This window comes from Hydra viridissima, unplaced genomic scaffold, assembly GCF_058129835.1.
Source record: "Hydra viridissima isolate aposymbiotic clone 2 unplaced genomic scaffold, HvirCarnegie_v1 scaffold_12, whole genome shotgun sequence".
Taxonomy (NCBI): domain Eukaryota; kingdom Metazoa; phylum Cnidaria; class Hydrozoa; order Anthoathecata; family Hydridae; genus Hydra; species Hydra viridissima.
Window position 1 is genome coordinate 9,461,563 of NW_028324311.1, and position 13,755 is coordinate 9,475,317.

Consider the following 13,755-nt stretch of genomic DNA (forward strand, 5'->3'; position numbering starts at 1 on the left):
AATTTTAGGTATTGACCTTATTGGTCCCCTTCCACTTACAACACAAGGTAACAAATATATTTTAACTGTTACTGACCTTTGGAGTAAGTATGTTGAAGCTTTTTCAATACCAGAAAAGTCTGCTTCTTTTGTTTCTAAATGTTTTACTACTTTGTTTTATCGATTTGGTCCTCCAAAAAAGATTATTTCAGACCAAGGTAGAGAGTTTGTAAATGACTTAAATGAATTTTTATTTTCTACCTTTAATGTTAAGCATTTAATAACCTCTGCTTATCATCCACAAACAAATGGACAAGATGAAAGAACGAATCAGACTATTAAGAGAGCTCTATCAAAAGTAGCTAATGAAACCCAGGATAATTGGGATACTTTATTAGAGCCAGTCTTGTTTGGTCTCCGTACATGTGTACAATCTTCTACTAAGTACACACCATTTTTTTTAATGTTTGGCAGAGAAGCACGCCTTTTTTCAACATTAGCTCTTAATGATAGTAATCCTAATTTTATTGGTGATAGTATTTCCATTTTGAAAGGTAATGCAACTGAAGACCAAATTCAAGAAAGAATGGATTCTTGTATTTCAGTTCATGCTATAGTAGATAAGAATATTTGTATTGCACAAGTAGGTGACAAGGTTTTAGTAAGGAATTACAAAAAGATTGGTCGTAAAGGTAGTGGTCATATGGAGCATGATTGGCTTGGGCCTGCTACAATTAATGATTTTAAACCAACTGGTGCTGTTGTGTCTGTTAATGGTAAACTTTTGAAGTCAGCTGTAGCTTTACCCAATATGAAGCCGTACTTAGAAGAAAATCAAGGTTTGATCTATACAGATATCTTAAAAGATCATAGTTACTGTTTGCAAAATACTGATCCGATATATATAAATGAAGAATCCTATAAAGAAAATTCTAGTTGCTCTTCCACAGCATTAGGTAAAAGAACACATGCAAAACATACATCTATAATAAGGTATGATTTAGGGAGAAAGAAAACAAAAGTTAATGAAGTGAGAAAATCTTCCTCTTTTCCTAGCAATTATAACAGAAACAAAATGTTAGTTGTTGCTGAAGAGAAGCCAGTTGATTTTGTTTTCAAAAGTGTTGAATCAGATTTTGAAGATATCGTTAAAAAAAGTGAATGTAGAAGATCAGAGTTTACTAAAGTTTATCATGCAGTTTCTGTTGCCAGTAACTTTTATTCTAAGTTGTCAGCACAGGCTAAAGCTGAGGCTCTAAATATTTTAAAAAACCCATCTGGCTGACTAGATGATACCTTAATAGATATTGCACATAGTTTACTTTCATTTCAGTTTCCTAGAATATCTGGGTTTCAAAGTTCATGTATTTTTAGTTCTTTTAATTCAGTTAGTTATATTCATTCAGAAAGTTATCTTTTTGTGCAAATAGTTAATGTTAGAAAATCACACTGGGTACTTTTAAGTAATGTCTCCTCTGATGTTGGTTCACATTCAAAGTGTGTCCAGTACTACGATTCACTTTTTAATAGTTCAAATAAAGATGATGTGCCATTATCAGTGCACACAGTTGGATGTTCCTACTTGAATTGTAAGACAAGCAACTACTTAACTGTGGAAGTGATGAATTGTCAAACACAAAAAAATGGAAATGATTGTGGTCTTTTTGCAATTGCAAATGCAACAGCTTTATGCAATGGTATTGATCCAAGTTTAGTTTTATGGAGACATGAAATGAGGTAACATTACCTGAAATGTATTGAGAATGGTAAATTAGAGATGTTTCCTTTTGTTACTGTGTTAGACAGTCATAAAAGGTGTGCTTTTTCTTTTGACTGTAATTCTTTTTGTATGTGCAGACAAGAGAATAATAATTGATTGTCATTTGAATTTTTCTTGTTATGCATTTATAATCATAATTGGGAATTGAAGATAATTTTATGTATTATTTCTGCTGGTATTGTGTTTAATTAGAAATCTTGTAGAGACATAGGAATGTTTTGTTAGTATTATTTAGTATAAACTTTAACATTCAAGTTTAGTTGATAATATCAATGTCTTTTAGATTTTTAAATATACAGGGGTTGGTCAAAATACTACGAACACCAGCTTTAAAAGAGCAAAATCTTCAAAATTAAATATTTTTGGTGGCTTTTTAGTTAATTATTCATGTACTTTATCATGTTGCTCTAAAAATTTTTTTTTTTTTTTTTTTTCAGATCATAATTAAGAAATAAATAAAAAAAAAAACTTATTGACGGACTTTTAGTCAAATTTCAAAAGAGGACACTTTTTGGTGCACGTATGGCAGGCGCTAGTGTTACAGAAATAACAGAGTTGTTTGGAGTTTTAAGAAGCACTGTATCGAGAGTAATGTCTGCATTTGCATTTGAACAGGAAGGAAAAAACATCTAAGCAATTCAGTTTTTAGAGTTTTGATTGACTACTTTTCAATGTTCTGTACTTGATGTATAAATATGACAGAAAAAAGAGCGTCATCCTAATCCTCGAGCAAGAATTGCGCTTTGTTCAATATTCTGGAAAAATGTATTTTGAGTAACGTTCTTAGCACGTGCTGACTTTACTGAGCTCTTTTTGTATTGAGATGGATATATAAATATTTATATATATACCCGATTGCTTTACAGAAAAGATTGGAAATAAATGTTTAGTATTAACCGTGTGGTTTCTTCAACGTCGTTTTAATTTAAAGCATTTTACAGCGAAAGAAAGAGTTATGAATTTAGGTCACATTTTGTTGTTTTTTTTAATATACGCCATTTAGGTGACATCGCTGTCGAGTGAAACCCGTGTGTTTTACAAAGCTCAGTTTTCTGGAGTAAATGAATTAATTTTATTTCTCCTGGACTATTTCTGCAAAAATATCAGAATAATTCTACACGAATTCGTGCTGTTAATACCAATCTAAAGTTTAAGTTCCCATTTATCTGCGTATCTGTACATCTATTTATATAATTTAAATTGAATTCTCATTTAACGTTCAAAAATCGTAAAGTAGTCGGAAAATCTTTTTTCAAGAAATTTAAGCATGAACTCGTAAAATTTCTTGTAGAAGAACGAGCTAAGTTTAACGGATAATTTATATTAAAACTATAAGCTAAAAAATAAAACATCAAATAATGGCCTCTGATAACAAAAAATATCGCATGCACTGTTTAACATTTTCCAAACTTAAATGACTGCTTGTTTGTTGATACAACGCATGCGCACATAGTTCAATTCGTCTACTTTTTTAACGAACTACTTATTTAACGCATATAGGCGTTAAAAAAGTAGCCGTAATATGACGCATGCGTAGATAGCTCGCTTGTCTACTTTTTTAACGGGCTACTTATTTAACGTGACACCGGCTGCTGGATCTTTAGCTCTGGCAGCTAGAGTACCGGCTGGTCTGGGTTCTAGCTAATGACGATGACGTAACTTTTAGTTGGTTTACTTAGCATCCGCAGTTAGAAACTGGTAGTTCTACGAAACCGGCTGGTATTATTTATTTTGATGAAAATGGATATTGGAAATCTGTTTAATTGTTTTAATAATCCTTAATAAATATTAAAAAAAAATTAAATTTATATTTTTATACGTTCTTAGTTTATTAATACTGGTATATTATATTTTAGTTATTTGTTAAACTTTACTTGGAATATTTTACTTGTTAAATTTTACTTATTAAACGTTAAAACCAGCAGTATAATTTTCAATATAATTGCTAAGTTGCTGTTTTTGTTGATTTTGTTTGTTTGATATTTCTAATTATTATATTACAAGATTATATGTACAAAAATTTATTATTTGCAAATTAACAGAAAGATTGATGTGATTTTATAGAAATAGGAGAGAATTTGATTTGACAATAAACACGTACTCTTTGGTGCTTCATACAAAGAGGGGTGGGCAGTCTTTTCCATTTGAACTTTAATGCCAGCGCCTGAAAAAGCGCTGGCAGAATGGTCATTTTTAAGTTAGCCTGCACAATTTCAAAAATTTTTTTTTTTCCCAGCTATTTAAATTTAAATAAAAATAGAAAAAAGAACGCTTAAGTAAATACATATATATATAAAATATAATACATATAATAATGATAGCAAATTGACCAACTTCCGATGAAAATAAGTTGTTGTTACCGAGCCATAAATTAATACATATATTATAGATTTGAAAACCACTAAAGTTGCCAAAAATTATTAAATTATAAAAATAGTAAAGTTTAAAAAGAAAAGTATAACAAGTAAAGTTTAACAGGTAACGTTTAATAAGTAAAATTTAACAAGTAAAATATTCCAAGTAAAGTTTAACAAATAACTAAAATATAATATATCAGTTTTAATAAATTAAGAACGTATAAAAATATAAATTTAATTTTTTTTTAATATTTATTAAGGATTATTAAAACAATTAAACAGATTTCCAATATCCATTTTCATCAAAATAAATAATACCAGCCGGTTTCGTAGAACTACCAGTTTCTAGCTGCGGATGTTAAGTAAACCAACTAAAAGTTACGTCATCGTCATTAGCTAGAACCCAGACCAGCCGGTACTCTAGCTGCCAGAGCTAAAGATCCAGCAGCCGGTTCCGCAGCCACTGCGATTTTTAATATATCATTGCCATCTATTAATACGTCCTTGATTAGACAAAGTAGAAAGGATTTAAATTTTTATTAGATAAAGTAGAAAGGATTTAAATTTTTATTAGATTAAGTAGAAAGGATTTAAATTTTTATTAGATAAAGTAGAAAAGATTTAAAGTAGAAAGGATTTTAAGTTTTTAAATCGTTTATATTTTGTTTGTTTTAGTTTTTCTTTTTGCAGTTTTATTTTTATCTTATTTTTTAGAAGGAAAATAGGGGTATGGATGTTATTTAAAGTTATACTAATGCTATTTCCATAAAATGGTTATTACTACATTGAAATTTCTGTGATGCTATTAACTATTTTTGTTCTTTTTTAGAAAATTTAGAAAAATAAATTAAAATTTTGTGCCAACACTGACATGGCATGTCACATGTTATTGTATGTAAAGGTTAAATTTTGTTATGAGGATCACAGTTCTTATTAAAAAAATAAAAAAAGAAGGTAAAGAGTATTGTTTGTAAATATATATTTTGAATCTTTTTAAATTTTCTTGCGTCATTTTTAAAATTTTTGTTTGCACACTCTTAGTGTTTGCATTTATGCTTTTTTGATATGTATGTGGTAATAAGTGCTTTATAGTTGTTTTATCAATGTGTTTTTACAATAATGTAAAGTGTTTTTTTATTGTTTGTGTATGTGTTAATATGTGTTATATAATTGTTTTAAAAATGTGTTTAAATACGTATGTAAGGTATATATTTAACCTTATATACATATTTAAACACATTTATTGTGTTAATAGTTGGTACATATGTTTATATTATGTTGTTTCCATGTTTTCAAAGTGCTGTGACTTGGTAAACATCTACCTGAGAATCAATTATTGTATTTTAGAGAAGGAGCAGAACAAATGGCTTTAGATCGTGCAGCTCAAGGTGATATGCATCTAATGGCATGTTTTAAGTTAAATACTGAAAATGAAAGAGCACATTGCTATTCGTATGTAGACATTCCTTATCACTTTATATTTGATGATAAACATTGTAAATGGAAGGTTAGACAAAGGGGTGGTAATAAGGTGATAGTAAGAATGTATAAAGTTAATCCAACTGGAGAATTGTTTTTTCTTAAACTGTTACTTCTGCAAGCAAAAGGAGCAACATCTTGGAAGGATGTGCATACTGTTAATGGTATTGTCCTTGAAACGTTTCGTGAAGCATGTGTTTTGAAAGGTTTGTTGCAAGATGACACTGAATGGCAGATTACTCTTTCTGAGGCGGTTTTAACATGTATGCCAAAGCAAGTTAGACAGTTGTTTTCAATTATTTTGATCTTTTGTGAATCTGACAATCCTTTACATCTCTGGAATACATGCAAACCTTTTATGATGGAAGATTTCATTCACCGCTCAATCCCACTTCTAATAGCTGAACAAGCTACTCTTTATCAAATTGAAAAGATTATTAATCAAAGTTGTAAAATGCTGGCTGATCACAATCTGCCTGTTATTGATCAGTTTTTAGGCTTAAATCTAGAAAATTTTGATGTAAATGTTCAACAATTGAAATATTAGAATTGTGTAAAAACACAACCAGCTGAAATAGTAGAGTTGTGTATAAAATGTTCTTCGCATTGGCAATGGGTGCAGAAGTTTGCATTAACTGAAAGTATGAGAGTACAAGATGGGGAAGGTGAATTTTCCCAATGGCTACTAAAACTTGGGAATGGAACAATACCTGTCAAAGAGGAGGATCCTTTTAAAGGATGCATTGAAATACCAAATCAGTAAATTATTAGAGAAAATGAATCAATTGTTGAAAAGATTTTTGGAGATGCTGATCAAAATGATTATTCTAAACGCGTGATTTTAACACCAACTAATTTGTTGATTCATTATCAATCAATGAAGAAGTGCTTGAATGTCTGCCGGGTGAGGTCAAAATTTATTTAAGTGCTGATCAAATTGATACTGATGACCTTAATGAAAGAAATAACTTTCCTGTTGAATTTTTGAACAGCTTAACTCCTTCAGGTATGCTACCTCATTGTTTAAAATTGAAAATTGGTTGTGTAATTTTGCTACTTAGAAATTTAGATCTCAAAGCTGGGTTATGTAATGGTACTCAAATGAAAGTTTGTGCTCCTCAAAATAATTATATTGATGCAGAGGTTTTGACGGGTGTTTCTGGTGGTAAATGGGTTTTTGTTCCTCGAATTCAGTTGGCTCTATCAGATTCTAATTTACCTTTTGTTCTGAAATGTTGTCAGTTTCCTGTCAGATTGGCTTATTCAATGACAATTAATAAAAGTCAAGGTCAAACATTTGATAGAGTTGGGGTATATCTCAAAAAACCGTGTTTCTCTCATGGTCAACTATATGTTGCATGTTCAAGAACTAGAGCATTTAATAGTTTGTTTTTCAAAAATGATAAACATCTCATTCATGGTATGGTAGGTAAAAAGTGTTACACAAATAATGTTATATTTTTTTTATTACTTTAATATTTTTTTCATAGTTTTTGATAAATATACCTGTCATTTAATATGTTGATATGTGTTATATGAAACCATATTTGTTTATAGCTGAATATATGTTTAAATTATGTTGTTTCCATGTTTTCAAAGTGGTGTGAGTTGGCATTATATTGAGCAAGAATGATAACCTTGCCAGCCAAGCGGTGTACTTATAGCAGAGGTGTGACTTGGCAGCATTTAGTGTCAGGCGGTGTTACTGCCTTAGAGCTAGGTTGTGTTGTCTAGCCTTTTTTAATTATTCTGGAAACACAATGTCTGTTAATGTTTAGCGTAATGTGTATGGGAGAGTATGCAACCTTGATCTTTAAATCTAGGGTGTTTTAATGTCCTAAATTTGAAGTAATTGAATAACTAATATTGAATATAAAAACAAATATACTTTTATGTAGTTATATGTTTAGTAAAAAGATAAATATATATATAGTTAACTTTAAATTGGTTTTCCTCTTTTGCCTTTCATATTTTAAATTGGTTTGTTATTTTCGCTGGATTTTAGGATCAAGGGTGTAAATATTCTATTGTTATGTGTTATTGTTGTGATGTTTTGTGTTGATAGACTGCTTGGCTTACCTTCATGTTAGTGTCTTTTGTTAAAAATGAATAATAGGTAGTTTCACTTTTGGAACCTACTGCTTTTATTTATTTACTAAAAGCCAAGACAACATTATGCTGAAAATTCAGTTTATATCTTAATTTGATTTTTTTTATTTTAGTATTGTTAAGCCTTTTGCACTTCGAAACAGATTTTATAGTTACATTTTTGATAAATGTTTATATTAACTCCCATGTCAAAATAGGTAACTATAAACAAGCAAAACGATTTTCAGTTTTTATGTGGTGTTTTTTTTTTTCTTTAAGATTTACGATTGACGCATTTATACGATTTATAAAAAGAAAACCTGATTACCTTTTATTGTATATTTTTGTCAGTTAAAATGATATAAATATATGCAATTAGTTAATTTTTTTTTTAATTTTCTCTATTTTATTCCTAATAATTTGTTGTACGTAACTTAGGGGATTTTTTTAAACATGGGGTTGTAATTGTAGTTTTGCGCATTTGTCAAATATCGAGTTACTTAAATTTTATAAGGTGTTAAACTAATTAATTATCTTAGTTTGCATTTGTAACACTTTTGAGGAAAGAAAAAATTCTTATACATGTAAATGATTGTTTTACATTTTTATTCTGGTAAAAGGTCTTCATCAAAAACTTGATTACTCTTAATAAAAATAACTCTATTCTCCTGACCACCATTAAAGCAAAAATGGGGAAGGGAGGTCCTTTATTATTGTCATATTATTATAGAGAATTAAATTTCGAGTAACAAAAGGAATTTTTAGTAAACGGCAGCAAATTACCGTTAACTAAAAATTATTGAAACAAAGAGGCCATATATAAAAATAGTCAGATTAGTGTCATAAATAGCAATAGTCAAACGGTCAGATATTTTGAATAAATTCATTTAATTGTGTTCATTTAACGATTTAAAGACAATTTCCTTTTTTAAAGAAAAATGTATGAAGGGGATACCAAAAAATTAATAATTCATGTATAATTAACGTTCGCTTTATATTACTCTTATTAAAGTTCATGTTATAAAAATATAACTAGAATTTAGCTTTACTTTTTCTTCAATTTAAAGCATGACAAAGTAATATTATTTTGTGTCAGTAATTAAAAACGTATTTTTTGAACTTAGTAATGTCGAGGAAAATGGTTCTGCCTTACACTGATATGACATGTCAGTTTTAAATTTCTCAAATAATGTTAAATAATTGGTAAATTATTTTACCTCCGCATACATTTTATTTTAATTTTACAGATGGTTTAATTTTTTAAATTTGAAGGCGTTTTTCTAAAAGGGTATTAGTAATGGCTTCGCTACTTTAAATTGTGGAAAACAGCCACCATAAATTAACAGACCGACCATAACCCGTATTACGGGTTGCTTTTTGCTAGTAACAAGAAATACCTTTAAAAAGCATAAAAAAATATCCTTGTTCTAGCAAACTAAAATTGAACAATTCAATTCCATTTATTTAAAATTTTTTTTAGGAGAAATCAAAGTAATAATCAAGGTTGCTCTGACCAATCGAAAACTTTATTTGTTGTCTCCTGAAAAGTTTAATTCTCTTTTTAATTATTTTGTGAAAGTCAGTGGTTATCACATCCTTGATAATTTTACTTTATAAAAAGTATTGCTTTAGTATCACCTGTCTATGTTGACCCTTAGATGCCATTTACACATTTTGTAAGTTGGAAAATTTGTGTCATTTTTACTAAAATAATAATTGCCAGGCATCAGTTTTAGTTACCTGACAATATTTTAATATAGTAAAAGTGACCTATTGCCTAAGGTGTAAATGGTTCCTAGACGGTGCAAAATACTGCAATAATGCAATATCATATTATAGGATGTAATCAATGTTGTAAAATGTTGCAAACTTAAAATGTATTATTTAACTATGTAGGACTTCTGGGACAACATCAAACAAGTGACTACAAAGAAGGTGACAGATTCTAACAAAAGTAGTATGGGGAGTCAAAAGCTAATACCCTAAGATGAAATTGTTTTTGACATTAGACTCAAATAGTTCTATAGAATATAATACAACTATTCTAGAATTAAATTCTGAGTTTTTACATTCAAATTCAGTGTGTTCTACTGTAATATAAAGAAATCTAGATAAAAGTATTTGTAATTGGCAAAGCAGTTTCTTTCATTATTAGTGACACTAACCTTAATAGTCTCTTTTCTTGCAAATAATATTTAATGATAACCTTGGTGTTTGATATTTGTGGAGAAATTCATATGAAAATAGAGTTTGGTGTGAAAAAAGTAAGAAATTTATTCGTGCCCAAATTCATATTTTAAATTTCTTACCCATTGTTGATTATCTGTTGTCGAGGTGGACAGTGAAAAATGAAATGCAGAACTTATTATTCTAATTTTGTCAATGAGAAATGTTAGAAATTGAGTTTGATTTCTGTTTTTGTTTTCAAAACAAGAAACTGTTAAAAAAAAAAGCTAGCTCAAATTATCGGATTTACGATTTCCGCTACACAAAGATCGCGTCAATTTTAATTGGGTTTTTACGCTGAAATTAGCGGAAGTTACGAAAAAATATGTTTATAGTAACAATCCGCTCATTTCAGCGGGTTTCAGATGAAATGGTCGTGAATTCCGATCGGAATGAGTTTTATAGTAGTGACCCCATAACCCGTATTACGGGTTGCTTTTTGCTAGTATATATGAAGACCTCAGTGGAAAAACCAGCGATGTCACATTTTTGAAATTTTTGAGTTATTATTATTTTTCAAACATCCATATCTTATATCATCTTTTATTTTAATTACCAAATGAAAAAGCTAGTCTACTCATAAAAAAAAGAGGGTAAAATTAAGCAAATGGAACAATCGGTGATGTCGAGGGTTACATTTGGAATAACCTGCGTTGTCTGAAGTTTTTATAGTTTAGAAAACCACATGGTTCCTTAATACCTCAAGTATTGGTTGAATAAAAAGCCGCGGAAGAAAGTAAACAAAAAACAAAATGGCTTGTAACTATAGTCTGGTGGTTACAGAAAAATCAAGAAAAAGAAAGACTAATATTAACTGCAAAAATAGAAAAAAAAAATATACAATTTATCGAGCCACATTATTGGGGCATAATGTAGTTGTATTCGACTTGCATGTTTTAAAAATATTAGTAGTAAGGAAAGGAACGAACTAATTAAGAACTTTATTGAATATTCATCTAAAATTAGTCAGGACGCGTACTTATACACACTAATAAAAATCCAAAACATTAACAGAAGAAGACCACGACGGAATGCAGATAAAACTTACTTACATGATTTTTCATTTTTTTATTGTGTAAAGGTGCAAAGAGCACAATCAGCTCTCGAAGTTCCAGTCTGCATTAAAGCTATGATGTCTTTTTTCGGAATTACAAAAGCTAGGATCGAATATATATAACTGATTATTAAATAGTTAAAGAAGTTATTTATAATATTTTAAGTTATGAACTAAACTATTTACATATATAAATACATATACACAAATATATATATATATATATATATATATATATATATATATATATATATATATATATATATATATATATATATATATATATATATATATATATATATAAATATGTATGTATGTATGTATGTATGTATGTATGTATGTATGTATGTATGTATGTATGTATGTATGTATGTATGTATGTATGTATGTATGTATGTATGTATGTATGTATGTATGTATGTATGTATGTATGTATGTGTAAATATTATGTAATTCTGTTCTTTTAGGTTGCCCTCCAATTGTTGGTAAAGGCAAACATAAAAATTGGCCACATAAAATAACCAAAAGTGACAGTGAAGCTATCCAAAAACATATATCTTCTTTCAGAGTAAGGTCATCTCATTATGCTATTGGAAAAACTAAAAAAATTTACTTATCTGAAGATCTAAATGTCTCTAAAATGTTTGAACTATTCAAACATGCTTACCCAACTGTTAAAGTAGGATACAAAACATACATTAGTTTTTAACAATGAATTTATTATTGGGTTTGGCTTTCCACGAAAAGACACTTGTTTAGCTTATGATGAGTTGATTGTAAATATAAAACATACTGAGCAAGAGCTTTTTAAAGCAGTTGGTGAAGATATTATCAAACTTAATAAAAAAAAAAAAGACCTTGAAACAGAGCATGATTTTTACACAAAAAAACTGCTGTATTTTATAACAGAAAGTCAGATGCAAAATAACGAGCAAAAAACTCAGACACGTTTGAAGCTATTGCTTTTAATTTTCAGAAGAATTTACCCTTGCCTAATAAATCAACTAACGATGTGTATTACCGAAGACAGCTAAAATTTTTTTCATTTAATGTACACATCCTATCCAGTGATGAAGTTTTTTTTATACATACAATGAAACAACAGGAAAAAAGGTAGGTGATGATGTTTGCTCTGTACTTTATCATTTAATCATTATTCATCTTTCTGACACAGTCTTTGAATTACATTTGTTTTACGATGGATGTGCAGGACAAAACAAAAGTTACACTGTGTTTCGTTTTTTGCATTGGATGGTTCACTTTCAAAAACATTTAAAATGTATTAAAGTGTCAATTCCTAGATGAGGTCATTCTTATATGGAATGCAATTGTGACATGGCAAATGTTAATATAAAGGCTAATGTTGAAATTCCTGAGGATTGGCATCAGGTTCTTAAGAATTGCAGAAAAAAACCTTCACCTTTTAATGTTGTAAATTTTTTCAATGTAAATTTTTTCAGATTTTCTGATTACTTGAAACAATATTATAAGTGCGCATGTCCGAAAAAAACTCCATCAGTCAGGGAACTTGTCATTCAAGATATACACCCTGCACTGCTTCTCTTTCGTAACAACTGGAATGGTAATATTGAAAATACTGTTTTGGTAAAATGTAGATAAAATTATCAAACAGAAACTGGACTCAATCTGTTTAATATGTATTCCTCAGTTCTACCAAAAAGTACTGCCAAGTAAAGCGACTTACAAGTTCTGAAGCGTCTATGTAAACCTGATAATCACATTTTTTTTGATAATCTTGTTACTTCAAACACAGAAACACAAGATTTGGCATCAGAAGATTCAGATACTAATTAGAAAAATATATTGAAATTATGGTTATGTTTCTCATTAATTTTATGTTGGTCTTATTAATTTCATGTGTAGTTATATTTCTGATTAATTTGTGTTAAAATTTATGTTTTAATTAATTTGACTTTATAAGATAAACAAAATCTATTGCTTCACAATAGATGTTAACAAAATGTAATAACTTCCCATAGACATTTCAGCGGGATAACAAAAAAAAAATTAGCTAAAGAAACAGCAGGGTTAACTGTCTTTTGAAGCCCCTTACATCATTAAGAGCCCATTTTTAAGATATTGTTTTGTTTTTAAACAAAGAAGAAGGACTAAAAATAGAAATTATGCCACTTAAAAATTCCAAGGAAAAAGTCAGTGATGTCCATTTATTGATAATGAACTTTAGTTTCTGAAAAAAAAAATTGAAAAAATATTTATTTTTTATTTTTTAATAAATAGTTTAACATATATATATATATATATATATATATATATATATATATATATATATATATATATATATATATATATATATATATATATATATATATATATATATATATATATATATAATGTTAAAGCTATGTATATTATTAAAGTTATATATATGTAATGTTAAAGCAACATGGCACTCCCAACAATGTGTCCACATTGGGTTAAAAATTTAAAATCACATGCTGAAATATCTGTGGAGCACTTTAATAAGAAAGAACAACTCAATGCAATTAATATTAGAAATGATCAGTACTTCAAAAGTTCAGAAGTTCAAGCTAATAAAATAAAAGGGTGGACCTCAAAAAATTCATTCATAAAGAGGTATGTATTTTTTACATAATTGTTTGAAGAAAATCTATTTTTTTTTGTATTGATTTTTTATGGAGATTCTTTATTGATAAAATAGATTTCAAATTAAGATTTTTTTTTTAATTTTTTGCTTTTTTTTGCTTTTTTTCTTTCAAAAAGCAATTTTTCAAAAAGCAATTTTTACAAAA

At 28.5% G+C, this 13,755-nt stretch overlaps 2 protein-coding genes across 8 annotated transcripts in view; both read left to right on the forward strand.

Annotated features, from left to right (window-relative positions):
- LOC149881131 (uncharacterized) overlaps positions 1–8,272 on the forward strand; it is a 132,342-nt gene extending 124,070 nt beyond the window's left edge. Inside the window, exons 2-3 of the mRNA XM_090068286.1 lie at positions 4,691–5,070; positions 5,464–8,272. Coding sequence (XP_089924412.1) covers positions 5,480–6,142 — 663 coding nt within the window. The 5' untranslated portion in view covers positions 4,691–5,070; positions 5,464–5,479 and the 3' untranslated portion in view covers positions 6,143–8,272. The remainder of the gene's footprint in view (positions 1–4,690; positions 5,071–5,463) is intronic.
- Positions 8,273–13,329: 5,057 nt separating this feature from the next.
- LOC145193784 (trichoplein keratin filament-binding protein-like) overlaps positions 13,330–13,755 on the forward strand; it is a 39,103-nt gene continuing 38,677 nt past the window's right edge. For 4 of the 7 annotated variants that reach the window (XR_016445437.1, XR_016445438.1, XM_090068175.1 and 1 more), the window contains exon 1: positions 13,330–13,579. Coding sequence is in view for 2 of the 7 variants with exons in the window: in XM_090068175.1 (XP_089924301.1) it covers positions 13,389–13,579 (191 nt within the window). In the remaining 5 variants the exon portion in view is untranslated. The remainder of the gene's footprint in view (positions 13,580–13,755) is intronic. The other 3 variants (XR_016445439.1, XM_090068179.1, XM_090068177.1) reach the window with 2 other exon arrangements.